Source organism: Trichogramma pretiosum, unplaced genomic scaffold (genome assembly GCF_000599845.2).
Source record: "Trichogramma pretiosum strain Unisexual culture from Peru unplaced genomic scaffold, Tpre_2.0 scaffold5, whole genome shotgun sequence".
In the NCBI taxonomy this organism is placed as follows: Eukaryota; Metazoa; Arthropoda; class Insecta; order Hymenoptera; family Trichogrammatidae; genus Trichogramma; species Trichogramma pretiosum.
The window spans coordinates 496,621-517,478 of NW_019641672.1; the positions used below are offsets into that span (position 1 = coordinate 496,621).

At 42.9% G+C, this 20,858-nt stretch overlaps 1 protein-coding gene across 1 annotated transcript in view; it reads right to left on the reverse strand.

Moving 5' to 3' along the window:
- Window positions 1-20,858, reverse strand: part of LOC106650587 (zwei Ig domain protein zig-8-like) — a 142,500-nt gene that overhangs the window by 1,771 nt on the left and 119,871 nt on the right. The window contains exons 5-6 of the mRNA XM_014368696.2: window positions 16,675-16,809; window positions 7,441-7,651 (exon numbers count right to left, since the gene is read on the reverse strand). Of these exons, the coding sequence (XP_014224182.1) occupies window positions 7,441-7,651; window positions 16,675-16,809 (346 nt within the window). The remainder of the gene's footprint in view (window positions 1-7,440; window positions 7,652-16,674; window positions 16,810-20,858) is intronic.

Consider the following 20,858-nt stretch of genomic DNA (forward strand, 5'->3'; position numbering starts at 1 on the left):
TAACGTATAATACACGATGTATACGCCTATATAACTATATACATAGTTTGATAGAAATGCAGTGTAGCCCTCCTCCTCCCCTTCCATCCCTCGAACTATACGTACGTATTTATATACGGATAAAACAATTCCCAGGGAACTTTTGCGCAGTTTTACAATTAAACGCGGATAAATGCATATACAGATACATATACGTACACGCTCACAGCTCAGCCTGTGCTTCGATAAATTCTGCTTTTTCGTTAAAGCGCGCATATGCATGAATATATAGGAATATCTATACGCGTATATCTTAAATGTATATATGTACGGCTGCGCTCTCGACGCAGGCGGCTAAATAAAATAACGAAAAGCGCCCAGCGCCGAATATATAAATGCAATAACAAATCTGTGCACGTGTATGTGTGTGTGTGTAGCCCGGCGCTGAGCACGAGATAATGAAACGAACTCGAGTTTCCCCAGCCCTCCAGTAGTTGTACGCCCGAGCGGCTCGATCGAAATATTCCGATGTGTGCGTGTGTACATTTGTACGTCGTTCGCAGGGCCGAGCGACAGCAGCAGCATGAGCTAATTCGCCCAAACTAAATGATCAACCGATTGCGGAACTGGTAATTGGGTCATATTTTTATTAATTATAAAAATGTATAATTAACGTGAGAACGATACGATGAATTACGGTCGAGGGACATTAATCGTTCGCGTATCGAATCGTATATGAATCGTTTGCTTCTTTTTTTGTCGAACGAATACGATTCGCAGGCAAAAGTGTTCGGCAGAAGGTAATTATATTTTTAACAATAATTTTACGGGCGAGAGCGAGGTTATTTTTTTCCCCTCGCATTAAAAAAATACACGTCCTCGGCGATTCGCGTATACATTCGAATGTTATAATTCGATAATAAAAGAAACAAAGCTCGACCGAAAGAAATCAGCGTGAGTGCGTGCATGTACGTACACGCTGTACAGGACGTAACAATGCTTTTAATAAACATAAGCTTTGAAAAAGAGTGGCGAGCGAGAGCTTTATTTTTCCGCGAGTACACGCGTGGCAGTATGGCCGACAAAAGATGCATATATATACTACCCCCGGCCTATATATACTGTATGTACGGACGGTACGGGCGCAGCGCGGCGAGCGAATAATAAGTCATAAATGGGCTCAAAAATGCTGTATTATACGCGGCTGGAAATGAAAAACGAGCGCCGCAGTACGAGCGAGCCCGGCCGAACTCAACGCACTGTCAAACAATTATCGGGCGCGCGTGCACGAGCTAATTGGCAATGACAAGCCGCGTATTGTTCGCGCGCGGGGGTCTTTGAATCATCGCGCGTTATATAGGCACACAAAAATGCACCCACGTACGTGTATGTATTTTTGTGGCTCGAATGGAATTGCTCGCGAGGACTCGCCTATCTGCGTTCATTCGTGATGGTCGTGCATCCCTCCCCCCTTTTTTCGCGCCTGCACGCGCACGGTATTGTGCGTTGAAAGGACCGAATGAGAATACGAGCGTGTACATTATATAATACCGATGAAAAATCGAGCTTTGTATGCCGTACATGTAGGTGCAGTTATAGCGCAAAGGCCTGAGTAAAAGTGATTCCTTTGTCGCGAGGCGCGTGACGGTGTCGTTACGATTTCGCGTTGCGACCGTAAAAATAGATCCTACAGAGTCGATTATAATCGCCGCACAACGGGGATAAATGACACATTTCGTACCTAACGCGATAATGCTCGAGTTCGAGCCTCGACGTATAGTACGTAATGCAACCGTGTAATTCAGCTTATATTCACACACGGCACAAGCGAATACGCGCAGTACAGTGGCTGCATCAACTTTTTGTTCGTATGCAGCCGGGCTATGTATGCTCTGGCTGGCCAATGTGTCGGGGCTCTGACTTAGCTCTCGAGGGCGCGGCGCTCGGGGGGCCGCTTGGCGGGGTTCGGACATTTTGTGTGACGCGCGCTGCTGCTGTGTGTGTACGCCGCGTAAAATTACCCCGCGCGCAGTCGAAATTACAATACGAGCGAACATCGTGTAGTCGTGTGTGTGTGCTGCACGAACAGCGTCGTGTATAAAGCTCGTGCGTACGTATACGTACACGGGATATAGGTATCGCGCGCGCGCTTAGAGCAACTTTTGGCCTCGGCACAAAACAAAGCTTAGCGTCTCTAACTAGAATGAAATTGAAAATTTACATAGTCATAAACGGGCTACTGCTTATACGAGCTCATGCTGCTGCTGTTGCCGCTGTGTATGTGTGTGTCGGCCTGTACTTTTGGATAAATTTTGCACTCGGGTATTTATAATTGAATGACTGACGTCGGCGTGCTGTCAGAGAGTATAAAGTCTAATGGTTGACCGAAGGCCGAGTCGCATCACTGACTTTTAGCTCCCCCTCGCAAGCTCGCTCAGCTCGCAGCACAAAAAGTATACATTTATTTATGCAGTGCGTTGTATACCTTCTGTATCCCCTCTTTATTTTCTTTCTCATTTTCCTCCTCCTCTTTCTCTTTTTCCTCGAGGAGAGGGCGAGGACTGTAAATGATTGCACCAAGGTAATTGAGCGAAAAGTCCAGAATATAATAAAAATGGTGGTCTGTTAAGTGTGTAAATTTACCGTGAGCAAACGCGCACTACTACTTGTACTCTTACTTTCCTACAACTACATAAAGCTCTGCCGTGGCATGCTGCTGGCATTGCTGCTGCTACACCATGGTCTGCAATACCATTTCTGCTTGAGGTAGTTGCACGATTTTTCTGTCGGTATAGAGATAATTAGCATGAAGAGGAAAGAAGAAAGAGACGAGAAAAAAAAACAGGAGAGAAAGAGGAGAGTAGGAAGACGCGCACGAGGACAAGAAGGTATGACGAGAGTAAGAGAGAGAGAAAGAGTTAGGTGGGTTATGTTTATAAATTCTCGAGCAGCTGAAAAGAGGGAGTTTTTTGCCAGCTAATTATCTGTCCCAACTCTTTGCCACAGCATCAGTAGCAGTAACAGCAGCAGCATCATATAGTAATGCACAGAGAGCAGAGAGTAGCAGAGGCGAGCGAGGAAGAAAGTTCCGGGGCTGCGAATCTAGCGCACACTTTTGCCAAAAGACCGAAAGAGAGAGAGAGAGAGAGAGAGAGAGCGATGAGAATGGAATTTATGTATATCTATAGTAAGCTCGAGCTGCCTACCACTGTGCGCTAGTGCGCACACAGCAGCAGCAGCCCCAGTGAATACGTGTGTTCACGTGCATTATACAAGTCGTGTAGATGAAGTGGAACTCTATATACAGCCGTGTGTAAACGTGTGCGAGCGAGAATGGCTAAGCTCGGGGAAATAGAATTTTGAAACTTTGTTAGCATTGCGCGCGCACACATACAGGCACGTATACTATCTCACACACACGCACGCGTACGTACGTGTTTCGCAGATACGAAGAGAAAGAGAAAGTAGCATCGCGCCTTCCTTGATAGTTGCTAGATTAATTATATCACCGTGCCATCTTTCTGGTACACGCGGGGGCTACAGCTCTAGACGGAAAGAGGGAGAGAGAGGGAGGGAGAGATGGAGCTACTTTTCAGATATATCATTCGCGTTTAAAGTTCCGACGACTTAACGCGCACAAAAAAGTGCGCTGCAGCCAGTACGAAAACACACGTCTACCTGCATCGCGCGCGCGCGCGCGCGTACATAGATATAGGTATCGCTATAAAGCTTGCTATTTTACGTAAATTTAATTATCTTCACGCCACTCGAGGCCGTATACGTATATTATATACATAAGTTTTGTTTTCTGGTTGAGCTTCATAAGCGAGCGAAAATTTCGCAACAGCTGTGGCGTAGCTGGGTCGATGTGTTTTTTTTTTCCCTCACCGCCTCCTCACCCCTTTACTCTCCTTTCCTTTTTCGGGGGGGCCCGGCTTGATATTTATTATATTGATATTTGCAAGTCTGACGGTTGCGTATACGGCGGCAACGTTGCATGGCTGCAGCGTAGTGGCGGCGGCGGCGGCGGAGCAAGGGGTGCAGCAGCGGACTTTATTTATTGCGATCGCTATACGAAACTGCCGCACACTTTGCGACTGCGTATTCAGCTTGTATATATGCAACAACGAGGCGCGCACAAGCACACACACAGACAAACATGGCACCTGGCTACAGTAGAGTGTATAGGGCGCAGCGCAACGAGGGTACACACATACACATATACACGCAGTGGATGCAGCCGCGCATAATTCGTTCTAACTAATGAGATTGAATTCGAGAGAGGTCACGCGCAAACGCTGCTAAATATTTTCCTATTAATGCGCGCTTGAATTAGTATTATATACAGCGAGTCGCGCCACGACAGTGTACTGCTACCGGCGTAAAATATTTCATAATACTGCTGCTACTGCTGGCCCACAAAGACGAATATGCCGCGCGCGCCTGCATACGTTGCGTATTATAATAATGCACGAGGAAATTAGGCGGTATAGGTTATAAGCTTGGAGCTTTCTTTGGCATTCTAGTGTACATATTTGTGTACAGTGCGCCGTATTAATTGAAAAGTCGATCAAAGTCGTGAGGTGCGTTTCGATGAAACTATATGCACTTACCCAAAGGTAGGAGCTAAATTAGATCGACTATGCTTATAGTTTATTATTAATTATTTATTATGAGGCTCTTTTTGATCAATGAATAAATAATTCCACGAAGCACATACACACAGCGATTATAGTAGCAAGAAAAAAAACCAGTCGTTAATAAAGCAGAACCACGATCAATCACGATAAATGACATAAAAGCCGAGGCTCCAAGTGGCCGATCGTATATTACCAAGTCTCGGCTCCGCACACACCGGTGCGTAGAATTAATTATAATCGTTATATAACGCGTCGAGCTTGTCGCAACGTGCGCCCTGTTATACCAATATATTCCAACTGCACACCTTATTATATAGAGGGAGGAGACGCGAAGCCGGCCACTTTTCGATTCGGGGGCGTCTCGAGCTCTCGTCTCGGCTCTCCCCTCGGCGCGTAAAAAATACGTCCTCGTTCCTTTTCGATGCTGCCGCTGCGTACCATTTTTGCGCTATTTTTTTAAATAATATAACGCGAATATGGGTGTCAGGCGCACTGCGCAGCAGCTTGGGGGAAAATTGCGCTTATACAGGTCGCGCAGTCACAAAAAACGCTCACATATTAAAAAAGGAACTCCTCTCCCACCCCCGTTTCTTGTCCCGCCCGACTTTTCTATATACTTGCGCACATACTTTTATCGAGCTGCATATACGAATTCATTTTTCTTCTCCACTGCGTATAATATAAAAGGTATAGCGTACAGGCAGGGGTGAGAAAAAGCTCCTTTTCCTTGCCATTCCATAAATGTCAAGTTTTTCGCCTGACTTTCCATACATATTACCTTATGTTTTGACTGACGTTGCTCATTCGCGCGCGACTTCAATTCGAGCCTTATCTTAATTCAACCTCTCTATATACATAAAAGTCCTCGGCCACCTCAGCTGCCAAACGTAATTTATCCCGTCTTTATCTTTATCGCTCTTTGTTTTACTATACGTATATATGGAGGTAGCTGAATGGAAAAAAAGAACCTTGGCCTCTTGTTTCTTATAATGGACCTTTTATCGTTTGTTTTTTTTCTTCTTCGAATTCGGCTCGAGCGTCGCTTAATCTATATACCATCTGTCTCATTTATGTCTTATAGGCGCGCGCTCGTGTCGTCTACGTAAAGCGCATTATAGATAAACGCGCCAAGTGTCTATTCTCGAAAAATCGTCAGAAATAAAATAAAATAAAATAAAATAAGAAGAAAGGGAAAAAAGAGAAAACCCAGAATTGCTTTATATTTTACGTTACATGTAGAGGCCTTTGACATGATGCGCATTAAAAAAAGAAACGCTACCAAAAGGTCATCTACGAGCTATATTACGATAAGTATTAGATCGCAGCATAGATTTTCGATTTGATGTCTATTATTCAATTTATTTCGCCTTTTTTGTTCGCGAGCGAGATAAATTAAATGGAATTTAGGGGTGTTATTCGATGGTATCCTCGTTTCACGTTTCACGAGTCAGATCGTATAGGGGAATAAAACTAATAGCATACAGAGAATTTTCAAGCTTGTTTACTTTATTTAATATAATACTTCGAAAATATAAAAGTTAAATTTTATTTCAGCACGCTTTGCAGGGGATAGGTGAAAAAAGAAAGATATACATACAAAGCTAGGTGTAGAACGTCTCGGAACGAACGTATATCTATATCTATGATTAGAGAGATAGAGAGAGAGAACAGAAAGAGAGAGAGGAGAAATGGAGAGAGAGAGAGAGAACACTCTGAAACTCTGCAAGTGCTCTCGACCCGGAGAAGTAGCAGCAGCAACTGTGGTAGCAGCGCTGGAAGAGAAGCTGGAGTGTTGCCGAGGAAAGTCAAAGTGTACTATATAATATAGGAAAGCTTACATAGACACACCTACACACGTACAAATGCGTTATATATACACACGCTTTGCTCGTACGTACTCGTGCGCGCGCGCGGGCGCCTCTGCACACGCAAAAGCCAAGTCGTTTTTGAGTGTCTTATTTATTAGAGAGAAACATGCAATCGAAAGTCTTAAGCGAACAATAAACTCTGCGCCCTCTTAAGGGCGAGTCGGCGCATTTCGATGATTTTGCTCGAGAAACATCGCGCAGTTATATCGAGTGTGTGTGTGTCGAGCTAATACAATATAAGCGAGCTTACATGTTCGAGTGAGCGAGCGACGTGTTTTTGCGCGATTGTTTCGGCGCGCTTACAATGCTCGGCGAAGAAAAAGGAGAAGAAGAAGAAGAAAGAATTACGTATCAGCGTAACGACGAGCTCCGCTCTAAAATGCGAGAAATAGATAGAGGAAATTAATTAATGTTCGGAGTTGAAGGCAAGTTTCCTCGTGGGAAAATATCGGAAGGCAAGCGCGTGTGTGACAGTGGCGGCGGCGGCGGTGGCGGCGCTTAGTTAGCGAAAAGTTTAAGCCATCATAAATCTCCTCTTAAGGCCTCGCGCGCGCGCGTGCCACATATAACGACGCGCCAGCGCACGAGAAAAAAGAATAGGTATGATGTATTTAATGATCGGATATCGATCTTTCTGTCCTTTTTTTTCTCCCTTCCTCTCTCCTTCGTACCATGCGTTATTATGTTTTATAGAGACGTGCCGCGCGCTCTATATATATATATCGAGCTCGAGCGGATGTGGTGCCAATGTGCGATAATTTCAATCGTGCCACGAGTCTCGCGTATCACGAATATAGGTACCCGGCAATGGCAGAGCTATACTCTTGCCGGGTCAATTAGCCGAGTTAATTAATTAACGGCCGCTCAATCGAGCCAGGGCTGTATAATAAAAATATGTTCGTTACGCGAAGAAATGATTATTATTTATTCATTTTGTTATACTATATACTTGCCTTCGGTGACGAAAACGAAGATGGAGGCTGGCTTGGTGTTGGACGCGCTGCAGGTATAGTTGCCCGTGTCCGACTCGACGGCTTGGCGTATCGTCAATCGGCTCTGCGTCGGTCCTGGATCGGTCTGTACAGTGACGCTGCCGCGCGTCGTGTCGTAATTTATCATTCGGTTATTGTGATACCAGAACACGTATTGCGGCGGCGTCGGACTCTGCGGACAAAACAAAAGAAGCAATAAGAAAAAAATGAACACACAGTAGACGTATACACACATGGACGTTGCTTTCGCTCTTTTTTATTTGTTTATGCTTTATCTTTTTTCAATTACTTTTGTCATATATAGATAACCAATTTCTCGATTTCTATCTCTAACGCGAATATTGTTCTCGCTCGAGCACACACATTTTGCTCGTCGCAGTTTCATTTTTCCTCTCTCTCTCTCTGTCCCTTTCTCATTCTCTTTCTGTATTTTTTCGTTGTCGACCTCGTCGTTCATGACCTCGCCGTATATGCGTGTATCTATATAGTAGATGGCTAGGTTGTGTTGTAACGAAGCCCTCGTACATGTGTGTGCGGCACGCATCAGAATCATACAGTTCGCTCCCGGAGCTTTCGATACATATGCAGCGCACGAAGCTCCGGAGCTTAATGGCCGAGTCTGGCGTTTTGCGAAAGGATATCTATAGGCTAACGGCATATATAGTTACTGCCTAACACACACACCCACACGTACACATACACATTGGAGTTGCAAGGAAAAGCTCGTTGCAAGCTCGCTCGGGCAAGTCTAGCTGCAGCTAGATATGAATTTAACGATGCTTTGCACACACGGCGCACCGGTATCAAGCTTGCGCACGTGCAATGATTTTCCATCTCGACGCCTTAATTTCTTTATATAAAATATTTTATGCACATATATATTTTTATATTTAAATCGAAAAAAGCTAATGACGTTTGCCCCCGTAAAGTTATGCACACGATACAAGAGTATAAAAAGTATAATACATGCTGGCACGAGCTGCATCTGACCTCGTTCTGCCGAGCTTGAAGAACGAGTGTGACATATCGAGAGAGAGGAAGAAAGAGAGAAAAGAGAGCGCATTGTCGACGGCAGACATCTTCGCAGTCGAGCTTACGCACAGCTCTCAAGCTTCGAGATTATAACGATACCCAACTAGTTGGCTTTGAGCTGTCGAGGATTGCGCGTTTCTTTCGCCCACCCGAAGAATGTTTGCGTACATAAACGTTGTATACGAGCTCAGCTGCATCGCGTACATAATACGCGACGCATTCATGCACACTCACACATCAAAACAGAGACGCATGCATACTCAACAACACAAGAAGCTACGATAGCAGCAGCAGCAGCAAAAACGACGACGACGTCTCTCATCCATCGTTTCTATGGTATCGCGTATCATGCTTCACTGAGCAAGAAGCGTCTTATTGATTTAGCTATTTTTACGTTACCTTAGCGCGTACGTACAGCTCTCTTATTCAGCTAAATGTAAGACGTTTTCCCCTCGAATCGAGAGCTAACGATTTTCCTATGAAAAATATTCGCGGATAATTTACAGGCGAAATGTGCGCGACTCTATAATGAGCGTCGCATTCACGTCGCGTTGCATCCGATCGACGAGTGTAATCTTATATACGTTGATGTGTGCGCGCCAAGACGTCGGTTCGCGTCGACATTGTTATTGTTAGGAGTATAGTGAACGGTACGAGCCGATAGGAGGCGGACTATTGCGTTGATCCCGATTCGCACCGACAGAAATGTAAACAATGAATTATTAAAGATCAGTAAAAATACGTTATCGACATATTTTGATGATCTATTCGGTATAAATATAAGGACGGAGACGAAAGGAGCAGCTATTGTCTTCGAGTCATCGACATGTGGATAAAAATATTTGTTCATCAATAAAGTGAATAATTGTACTTGCTCTTTTCATTATAAGACACCTTGCAGTATTAAATATGTAATACTTGTAACGAGTACTCATCAAACATGAACAGTTCGAAAAAGTTACCAAAATCCACAGGGTGGCTTCGACCAGGCTTCTGGAGCTTGAAGCTCTATATAGATTGATTTAATGAAATATATTTCACAGTAGTCCTCGGTTCAAGAACAATCAAGTATTCAACTGACAATCATTTTGTAGATGAAGCGATGGATATATAATTTTGGGGAAAGTGCTGCCCCACTTACATTTGATGTTCACAAATTTCGAAAACAATTATGAAAGTTTTACTAATTTTGATGAAATTTAAAATACATTTTTTGGTTTCAATTAAATTATTACATGGTTCCTCAGTGGGTTTTTCAGATTGAACATGTTGTTACCAATCTTTATTCAATTATTACCAATTCTCGTAGCAGAAATAATCAGCCTGTCAACAAGTTTATTAACATTTTTCACTAACGCATGTTTGATCCATTCGGGGCAGTGTCTTATTTTGTGAGGTTTATTAAAAATTCAGTACCCAACTAAATGCTCACCTCATCCACAGTTCTAAACAAGTCTTCTTCTGAAATAAATCTAACCTGATCGTTGCATGAAGAGTATTAATTCGTACTAAGCGACATTTGAAAACACCTTCACATCAGTCTGAAAAAGTGTGTAATGATAGTTGAATCTCTGAGATTCAAGTAAAAGACAATCATTTCGGACAATTTTTATTGGAATTTAGGAATACATGAGTATCTATACATATTTACCATTGTCAATCATCATTTCTTCTCGCAATTACGACGTGCATAATCATTAAAATCTTTATGAACTGTTTTTTGGTTCTAGAACTATGCGGTTTTAGTCCAAATTTCTTCTTGATTATTGTTCGATTTATTGCATGTAAAATCTGAGTTCCTTTGGTGTACTTTCTTCAAGTGGGTTAAAAAGTTCGATTTGTTTCCAAATACCTTCTTGCAATTGTCGCATGCGAAATCTTTTCAACCTTTGTGTATTGTCTTTTGATGTCTGAGTAAATGTTGTTTCTGTCCGAATTTCTTTTCGCACTTGCCACATGCGTAATCTTTGCGACCTTCATGAATTGTTTTTTGGTGTATGAGCAAATACGATTTAAACCCAAATTTACTCTCGCATTTGTCACATGCGTAATCTTTGCGACCTTCGTGAACTGTCTTCTGGTGTCCGAGCAAATGAATTTTCAATCCAAATTTTCTTTTGCATTTGTCGCATGCGAAATCTTTCCGACCTTCGTGTATTATCCTTTGGTGTCTGAGTAAATGCGGTTTCTGTCCGAATTTTTTTTCGCACTTGCCACATGCGTAATCTTTGCGACCTTCATGAATTGTTTTTTGGTGTATGAGCAAATACGATTTTAACCCAAATTTACTCTCGCATTTGTCACATGCGTAATCTTTGCGACCTTCGTGAACTGTCTTTTGATGGAAAAGCAAATTCGATTTTTGTGTAAATTTCTTTTGGCATTCGTCACATGCGAAATCTTTGTAACCTTCATGAACGTGTTTTTGGTGTTTGATCAAATTGCCTCGTTCCCCAAATTTCTTTCCGCACTTGTCGCAAGCGTAACCTTTACAACTTTCGTGTACCGTCTTTTGGTGCCTGAGTAAATGTGGTTTCTGTCCGAATTTCTTTCCGCACTTGTCGCAAGCGTAACCTTTACAACTTTCGTGTACCGTCTTTTGGTGCCTGAGTAAATGTGGTTTCTGTCCGAATTTCTTTTCGCACTTGTCACATGCGTAATCTTTGCAACCTTCATGGATTGTTTTTTGATGTATGAGCAAATACGATTTTAACCCAAATTTACTCTCGCATTTGTCACATACGTAATCTTTGTGACCTTCGTGTACTGTCTTTTGGTGTAAAATCAAAGTCGATTTTTGTCCGAATTTTTTTTCGCATTGGTCGCATGCGAAATCTTTACGACCTTCGTGAACGACCTTTTGGTGTCTTAACAAATATCTTTCTTCTGTAAATTTCTTCTTGCATTTTTGGCAAATGAAACTTTTGTGACCTCCTTGTACTTTATTATAGTATTTGATCAAATCTGATTTTACTCCAAATTTTTTCTCGCGCACATAATGGATGAAACCTTTACGATCTTCGTGCACTGTCTTTATGTGCCAAAGCAAACTATGTTTTGTATCGAATCTCTTCGCGCACTTTTCACATAAGTGATTTTTGAAAACTTCGTGGAATATTTTTTTGTGCTTGAGTAAAGTTGATTTATTTTCAAATTTCCTCTCGCACTTGTTACATGTGTATTCTTTGCAATTTTTATGTACTAATTTTTGGTGCGTCAACAAACTCAATTTTTTCTCAAATTTTTTTTGGCATCCGTCACATGCAAAATCGTTGCCGCCTTTGTGTTCTGATATTTGGTGTCTGCTCAAATGACTTCGAAACTCAAATTTTTTTTCGCACTTGTTACATGCGAAATTTTTTTGTCCATTGTGAGTTGTATCTCGGTGGGTCATCATGCTTGATTCTAGTGTAAATGCCTCTTGACAAATATCACAAAAATATTTTTTGTCATCTGAAACAACAATGTCGTGTTCACTTAAATTATCTTTCGAGATAACTTCGTCGCATTTATTCTCATTTTTATTCATTTTGGTGCCTTAATCAAATGATGGATCCTTCTATTTAGTACCACGAAAATTGAAGGAGTAAAATTTATCTTCTGGTGTTATGGCTTGTTGTAAAGACAACATTCAAACTAATTTGAATTTACTTTAAATACGATCAGTGCGTGTCGAGGAAATATGTCAAAATCGTTCATGATCGTATTGTTTACAATTAAGACACCTCATTTATCTGTTTATAAATTATTCTTACAACAAATTAATTTAAAATTTTAACTTGGCAATGATTCCTTTGAGGGATTTTTGGCATTTCGAAACTAAGTACTTCCAAACAAACCCTGGACGGAAAACATCGAGTTCAATATAATAAATAACTTTGATATTCATTGCAAAATTTGCCGCCCCCACACCATGGCGTGATTGGCATGCTCCATAACCCGTCACTGCTCGCGGATGATGCAAGTTCAGATAGTATCTGACACCAATTCGGTCTCGCACAGTTCAAAAGGGATCTTTGAATTTCATCGTGCTTCGATGCAATATTTGTATATTTAGTTAAAATTTGATTTTCTGACCAATCACGCGTTTGACGTGATTCAGCCCACACGTATCGATATATGTATGTGCGACTGCAAAACGAGCGCGTAAAGAGCGAACGACTCGCGCGGCGTTCGACACAATGCGCGTATCCACGTACACGTATTCGATGGAGCTTTCAACAAACGAACGAGAAAAAAATGTCCCGGACGGCCCGAACGTATGGTAGTGAAGTGCGCCGAGGAGAAAAAAGAGTATCGAAATATTTCCTGCTACTGCATAGGAGGTTTTGACGTATCGCATGGACACGTCGCGGCCACACAACGTATCAAGTCCGAAACTGTACGTACACGCATACAACACGTATACACGCACGAGCGATAGCTGAGAAAGGAGCCAATAGCCAACTATGCGAAAAGCGTGTATATAATTCAAAAAAAAAAAAAGGAAAAAAAATTCATGTCTCTTGTGCTACGAAGTGCACGCCCGGTCATAACTTCATAAGGTATCAGAGGCAGAGTAATGGTGCAGTGCACTCGCAAACGAGAGGCGAATTTCGCTGTATACGACCCACGTACACGACCACGTAACTACTATTACTTCACTTCGTCCTTCAAAAATGCGTACATACACACCTCTACGTGGTATATAAATAAATACACGAGCGAAAAGTGCCCAGCCCATAGCTAGCTGTAGCTGCTAGTCCGGTCACCACCGCTCGCTGTGCGCAAATAATAAAATAAATTGCAATTTTTTTACGCGGCGCAAAACGAGTGGTATAAGTTGCCGAGCGCGCGCGCGTCGACTCTACTCTCGCTACTCGCCTCTGCGTTGCGAGAGTACATGACGCTTGCGCACACAGCCACCCACCGCCGTCGCTGCCACCTGCATCAAGAGCGTATGCTAACTTTTTTTCATTTTTTTTTTTTCGATTACTTATACGTACTCGTGCGCGCAAACGTGCGTACTTGAAACGAGCTTTTTTTTCGATTTATACATAACGTAGGCGTACGCATTTAACGAGGTAAAAAAGAGCAGAACCAATCGAATAGCTTTTTGTGAAACTTAATATTAACGCGTGGCGTGATTTAATTTTTATCGAGGGGAGGCTGTGGAGAGGCGAGGGGGAGGCAAAGATAGTATCAATTTTCGATTGGCGAATATGTCAGCGTGTGTCCGACACGCGCATAAGTAGAATAAAATTCGTGAAAAAGTATAATCACTAACGCGGCGTGTGATATATTTCTCCTTTCGTTGTACAAAAGCACGTACACACGCGTATAAATATTTGTCCGCGTTACACCCAGGCACTCGAAAGTACATCGCGCAATCGAATCTGAATTTTTTTCTTCAGTTTTCGAGCGACCCGATGCTTTATTTTTGAGTCGACTTCGAAAGCTCTCCTGCACTCGACGTATATATACAGCCGAGTCACATATTATTATATCGATCTTAAAGTAACGCTAACAAGCGCCTACATGCCAGCCAGCGAATAAGAGCAATTGTAAAGTAAGTTTGTTTTGATCGTATACACGCAGTATAATCATGACAGCTGAACGAATGGCAAGATATGCTTGTAGCGCAACTAGTTGAGGCTCGTTCTCTGACTCGTTCTCTCTCGGCGTTTCTCGTCGAGTGCTTAGAATTTTCCGCAAACTTCCTCGAGAGAATATTAATTAAAAACTTACATTGCGGCCTTGCGCGCGCGCTTATATAATTGATACACTTGGTCCGTGTGCAAGCTAGCTGCGCGTTTTTGTCAAAAGGATTTTTATTTCTCTTTCTCTCTCTCTCTCTCTCGAGCAGCAGTATCTCTTTCCTCGCGGGCAAACGAGAGATATGAAAGAAAATCATCCCGCTGTTCAAGCCGAGCTTGAGATTCAAGCGAAGTCGAATCGAGCGTTGCTGCTGCGGCGATAAAATAAACAGCCGCGCAGGCGAGATCGATATCTGCCGCGCTTCGCAACGATATCGAAACTAATGAATTATACTCGAGCGGAGAAGCCCGCAAAATTGCGAGGCAGAGTCGAAAGTTTCTATGAAATTATAATGCACGCTAGGAGGAGGCGATATTCATCGTGGCGTGGGATTCGAAATATCTTTATTAATGGCAATTAATGCTCGCAGCTGAATACAGAGAGAGCGGCTTGGTTCGTTCTCTCTCGGCGCGCCTCTACACTGCACGCAGACTTTCATCGATGAATAACTAATGACGATGTTTCCGTCGTGAATGGCTCTTAGCATAAGAGAGAGGTGCGTGTAGAATATAGCCGCTAAAGAGAATGCAGAAAATAATTAATGCGCTAACACAAAGTTTTGGCGACCCCGAGTCATGTTATATTGGACCCTTGTCGATACGAGCTTGCGCGCAAAAAAAGAAAGCTCCAGTCGCACTCGAAAGCTCGGTGTAATCGAACCACGAATTGGCACGAGTCACACGCGTTCACGAGTCGTTTGGGCCAAGATGCGTCTGTTGTTGTGCTACTCGTCGTTCGAGTCCTCGAGCGCAAAAAATTTACCCGTTTCGCCGCGTCGTGTATACAGCATTCCCAACTCATCGACGGCTGTATCCAATGTACCATATTACAGTATATACATTCGAACACGACTGTTCGCGCGCTCGCGAAAGAGAGAGAAAGAGAGAAATAGCGAGAGGGAGTGAGAGAGACTGAATCGTACTTGAGCATTGTTTCTCCGCGAGCAACAAGTATTGCGCGAACTGCGGAAGTTTTGAGCGCAGCAGTGGTATAGCAGCAGTCCCCGGCAGCAGCTCTCACGCAGGCACTGCTACTAGGCAGGAGGCAGCCAGTAGCAATAAGTTCGCAAACGACGATGACGACGCTCGACTGTGTGTATATGCGCGTACGCTACAGCACATAAGGCGAGAGGAGCGCAAACCTGTGCAAGCTGTAATGCATAAAGCATGTGTGCGCGACGTATACACACGCCTTTGCCGAGCGTATTGTCTAATAATTCATGCCAGCGCACGCGGCGCGCTCTCACACGTACATACGTATATAACAACGCGAGTCGTGCTTGTTGGGAGATGGAGAAAGCTGAAATTATCCTCCGCTTCCGATACATCCGCGATCTAGTCGTAGATTGCGCACAGCCGAGCAATGATAATTCGCACGCTGTAACGGGATTTGTAATGATAGAGAGCGCGCTTCATGAAACCCTCCGGCAGCGCACAGGAGTCGCCAATTGCAATTAGACCGTCTTGCCATCGCACCGAGTGTCTCGTTCAATTTAAATGTCGATTCCTTACTCGCTTTCATTATGGATCTCTATAAGAAATTACAATTTAGAACTTATTATGCGTAAACGATAGCTGTTTTGTTATAGCTCAAACTGTCATTTCTACTGCGAATGATGAAGGTTTCATTGAGCAATTGAACAAATTTCTATTAGTTTCAAATTGGGAATTAGAATGAAATACGCACATTTGCTCGCGTTATTTTCGAAGACTGATTTCTCATTATCTAGTAGTCAATTACTGCGTGTCATTTTCGCAAAATTTGAAACGCGCACTCATTGATCGCGCCAACCGTTGTAAACTTTTAGCATTTCTATCAGAGATATATAGGCGGCAATTTTGTTTGATGTCATAGAGAAGAGAGAAGAGAGAAGAGAGATGAGTGATCGAGCTCGGGCCAATATAATTATCGGTTCTTTTGAGAGGAAGTATAATACGCTCGAGTTGCGTCAGAACTGTCGTTCCTGTAGTCTGCATCGCACAGCAGCTGCGCAGACCAGTCGCCGTCATCTCGTACGTCGAGCCAGCCAAACAGTAATAGTGCAGGCCGTGAATAAAAGTTTAGCCTTTTATGTATGCACAGTGTCCCGGATTTGGAATTAGGCTAGATCATTTCTCTTTTGATCATGCGACCGGCGCGCGACGGGGGGTCGGCTGCGCTAAATAATAAAAGCTCGCGCGCAATTTCGATATACGCTACATGCGACATCGTAAGCTGCAAAAAGCATCGTCGTTGCGCGCTGAGCTGACTCGACTTACACGCGACTAAAATATGTACATTATGCGCCTAGGCTAGACGCTGCCACTGCTGCAGTTGGGAGGCATAATTAAAAAATGTTAATCATAGCGTGAGTGTGTGCACATTTACCTTTTCTATAATACACACGAGATTGATAATGGAGCCGACGTCGACGTGGTGTTCCTCGCCTCCCAGTATGAAAGCTTCCGGCGTCACTATGTTTAGATTCACAAAATGCGACAGTATGCCCGTACTTCTGGATATCTGTAACAACATAAAGAGCAGAAAATTTTAGTTCATTTCATCTGAAATTAATGAAAAAAATAGTTTTCTTTCAGTGCGGATAGTTGATTAAAAAATCAAAGTGAACACTGAGTCTTATATATACGTCACGTAAATTTAATTAATTTTGGGGCAACGAAAAAACTTCGGTATTAATAATATGAAAATCTTCAAAATCAAAGTTGCAAGACGAAATAGTATACTTTTGGAGAGAGGGAGGGAGAAAAAAAAGAAGGTAAAATGTCCTGAAAAACCTCCATGAGATGCATGTAAGTATAAACGCAAAGCGGGCGAAAGCACAACCCCACGATAAGATCGTTTTTTCCTGCTGAGCTTTGCGAGCCTCGGTGCTTTAATGGCTGCTTGCATTTTTAAAGAGCCGTGCGATCCCTATCGTGTGCGCCACAGAGCCCAGTACTCGAGCTTTCAGAAAAGTAGACATGGTCCGATGATTTATATTTTAATTAAGAACTTTTCGCTTCGAACAATGCGCCCCGGTGGTGGTGGTGGTCGTAGGGAGCTAACGTAGTTCCGTCGCGAGGGCCCATACGTACGCGTTGAATCAATCCCATGTATGTTTTTCTCGACTTTATATACGCGCTTACTCGTACAATCCGGATATCCCTCGGCAGTGCACTCGTATTCGTATATAGAGCTTGCGAGATATGTGTGTGTATGTGTGTGAATGTACATGTGTGCACGCGTACATACGTAGATCAGCTTTTCGCACAAAGAAAACGAATACGAAAAAGCTTTGGAAGCGAATTCATCGATGCAAGCTTATACAAGCTTTAACACCAAAGTCAAGGTATTTTCTTGTACAAAGAGTCGCCGATAACGAAGCATTCACTTCTCTCTTTCTCTTGATTTCTACCTGGCTCGGGCTTTTCCCTCTTGCCTGGCTCTTCAAATCGAGAAAAAGCGAAAGAGAGTGAGAGAGATCCGAGCAGCAAGCGCAGGAGCAGAGTGAGAGAGAGGCTAAGTTCGAAAATATCAAAGAAGAGAAAAAGCTTGAGAGAGTTTACTCAAAGGAAAAGCCACTAGCTTCGGTACACTCGATGCTTATTACCGGCTTCGACTACTTAAACCGCAAAATAAACGATACATCTGAGCTATTGCTACAAGAACGAGAGAAAGAGAGATAGACGACGTATAAACAAATTTACATTTTGATCGATATACGAAGGCTGGTGCTCGCTTTACTTTTTTTTCTCGTTGCATTGACGATGATGCTTCTACTTCTTTTCTCGAGGGAAACGAGCGGACATAGCAAAAAAGGAGGATTAAAGGCAATGAAAACTTATTTTTTGGGTCGACGCTGATTTTTGAATTTTCTTGTAAAGTAAAAGAGTAATGCTATAAAATTCAAAAGCTCTGCGTGCAGATACATTTATACCTTCAAAATGCTTTACTGCAGTTGCATGAAAACGTATTAAAAAAACAATCAGCCTTGATGAATTGAAACACTTTCGGTATGACTTGTTGAATTTTCATATCCCAGTTGTTCTCTTTTTTTGCAAACAAGGTAGTTTATAAGCTCACCAGCAGTAAAGCTTTATGTCATCTTTTTTCATTGCGACATGCATAAAATTTTATGACATTAAAAGAACGTACATAAATAATTAAATGTTTTTCATGAAATGGAAAAAGGTTAATTATCGAATAAAAAAATGTAGCATTGGCGAACGCAAAAGAAACATTTTTCAAAATACATATTCATTCATCCATCGGTTTCATTAAAAACCAGGTTTATATGCGCGTCGTATAATCTTGTTCAGGGTTTTCCTCGATTTTCGTATAAAATAACGATGTTACTTTTACTGCTAGTATCAGTTTAACAATTTTTTCGGTACTAATGCCTCGTACCCTCCTCCATAAAACTACCCAAATTTTGTTTCCCGAGCGCTTTTCGTGAAAAAATTGAAAATGATCGTCGTTTTTTCGTTTCGCTATTCGTACGGCAAAAAAATCTTGTTGCCGCAAAAGATGTCTCTTTTCTTGAAACGTTTACTTTTTCGATACATGTAGCGGCGCGCAAGTCACAAAGCCTTTTAAGAGTTCGGTCGAGTACGGCAGGATGACTTTTCCGCATTTTCGGGCTTTAGGAACCGTTCATTCGTGATTTTTATCGTTATTGTAGTCCTTTATTCGAATGATCGAATAATCGCTTGGATGAAATTGAAAGTTTCATTGCTCGGCAAAAGTGCAACCTCCAGCGAGTCTTTATTAATATTGCAGTAGGGTCGGAAATGGAAAAAAAGGGTAAAGAGAAGACAACGCCAGAGTCGAGGAATATGGAATATTCCTCCTCGTTGCGCTAGCCGAACGTTATGCAAACAGCATTTTCTTTTTCCTTCTTATTTCGCGATAACGGATTGTTTACACAAGATTATTATTAAAAGTCTTTGTCCTGATTTTATTAAGAAGACGTCGTCGACGAGCTTCGAGCGAAGGTATATACGCATAAGGAAATTCGTCGAACGTTGAGCAAAAAAAAAAAAAGAAAAGAAAAGGAATAGAAAAATCGACACTGATGACACAAGCGAGAAGGTCGTTGAAGATGACGAGCGTTGCAAGAGTTAAACGAAGCTGCAGCAGTATAGTAGCGCGACAACGAGGGCGTACGGTATAGTACAGGGCGTCCGAGCGGCGCGCGGCGCAAAGAAAGAAACCGAGATTTCGCGTTGAAGCGGAAATAAAAGGCAGGCGGATTCCGTCTTGAGGCGTACTTAGACTATTAGTAATTAAAAGAAGGAGATAGGAAAAGCAGCGCTCGGGTGCAGTGCAGTGTGCCGACGACGACGACGACGACGACGCCGACACTGCGCAGTGCTATGTGTTGACTATTGAAAGAAAGAGAAAAAGGAGACGAAGAGGAAGTAGATAAGAAGACGAAGAAGACGAAGAGAAGCGACTGCACTTTATATATATAGAAAGAGAGAGAGAGAGACTTGGGTTTATTATATGTATGTATATCTAGCTCTTTCCCCGGTATTAATGGAGAAAAAATAAGTATATAGCCGTATGAAAAAAGGGCAAAGAAAAAGAGAGCCCCTCGCACTTTTTCTGTTAGAAAATGAGTTTTCGATGAAAAAGACTTATCGATCCGAGCGATTAAGGACGGCTGGGTTCTCGGTTCTCTCTCTCTCTCTCTCTATACGCTGCACCGCTGTAGGAGCTGTGCTCTATATATGCGCACCCTTTCCATTATGTATACACACGCATGCGGATATTTCTTTTTCCCGGTATAAAACGCATACACACACACGACTACACGTATACGTAATGTATAAACGAGCTGAGCTGCACCTCTGCCGTACGTGCACGGCATCGTCGTCGCGTGTGTGTAAGTCTTGTATAGGTCAAGTATAACTCTTAAATCGAGTTTTCGAAACTCGCGAGCAACGACGACGACGACGATGATAATGACGATGGAAGCTAGCGTGGGGGTTGCGCTGCTGCACGTCTTTCGTCGCACGCATATTGCAATTTAAAAATCCTGCACTGCTGCTGCTGCTGCTGCTGCTACGTGTCAAAGTCCTTAATCGCAAATTTACCACGCTCTCGCGAAGAGGTGATGAATTTAGTGAAATGTAGGGATTTCAATACACGTCATCGGTTGGACGTATTGCACCTCGCTCGGCACTACCAACGTGTTATTCGAGCTCGAGCCGTTTAACTTTTAAACGTTATGTATTTTCGCTCGGGCTTTTTCGCGCTCCCTTTAAGATAACACCTCGGCGGCGGCGGCGTTCGCTTCGTGCATAAAATAACGATCTTTGCGCGCCGCTCGCGCAGATGAAAGTTTCGCGCGGCGAGGGTGAGCCAGCAGCCGAGATAGGGAATTGCTAGGCAGCAGCAGCAGCTTCTTCTTCGCCTTCCGGTTATATTCCGATGCTGTGCTTTTATTTCGCGTCCACTATTACGATGTTTTTTCGGGCTTGTTTTTCCTCGTTAACTTTCGCCGCCACGGCTTCGAGGCGCATATAACTGATGGGCCGTGTAAACGATGCCTCGTATATACACAACAA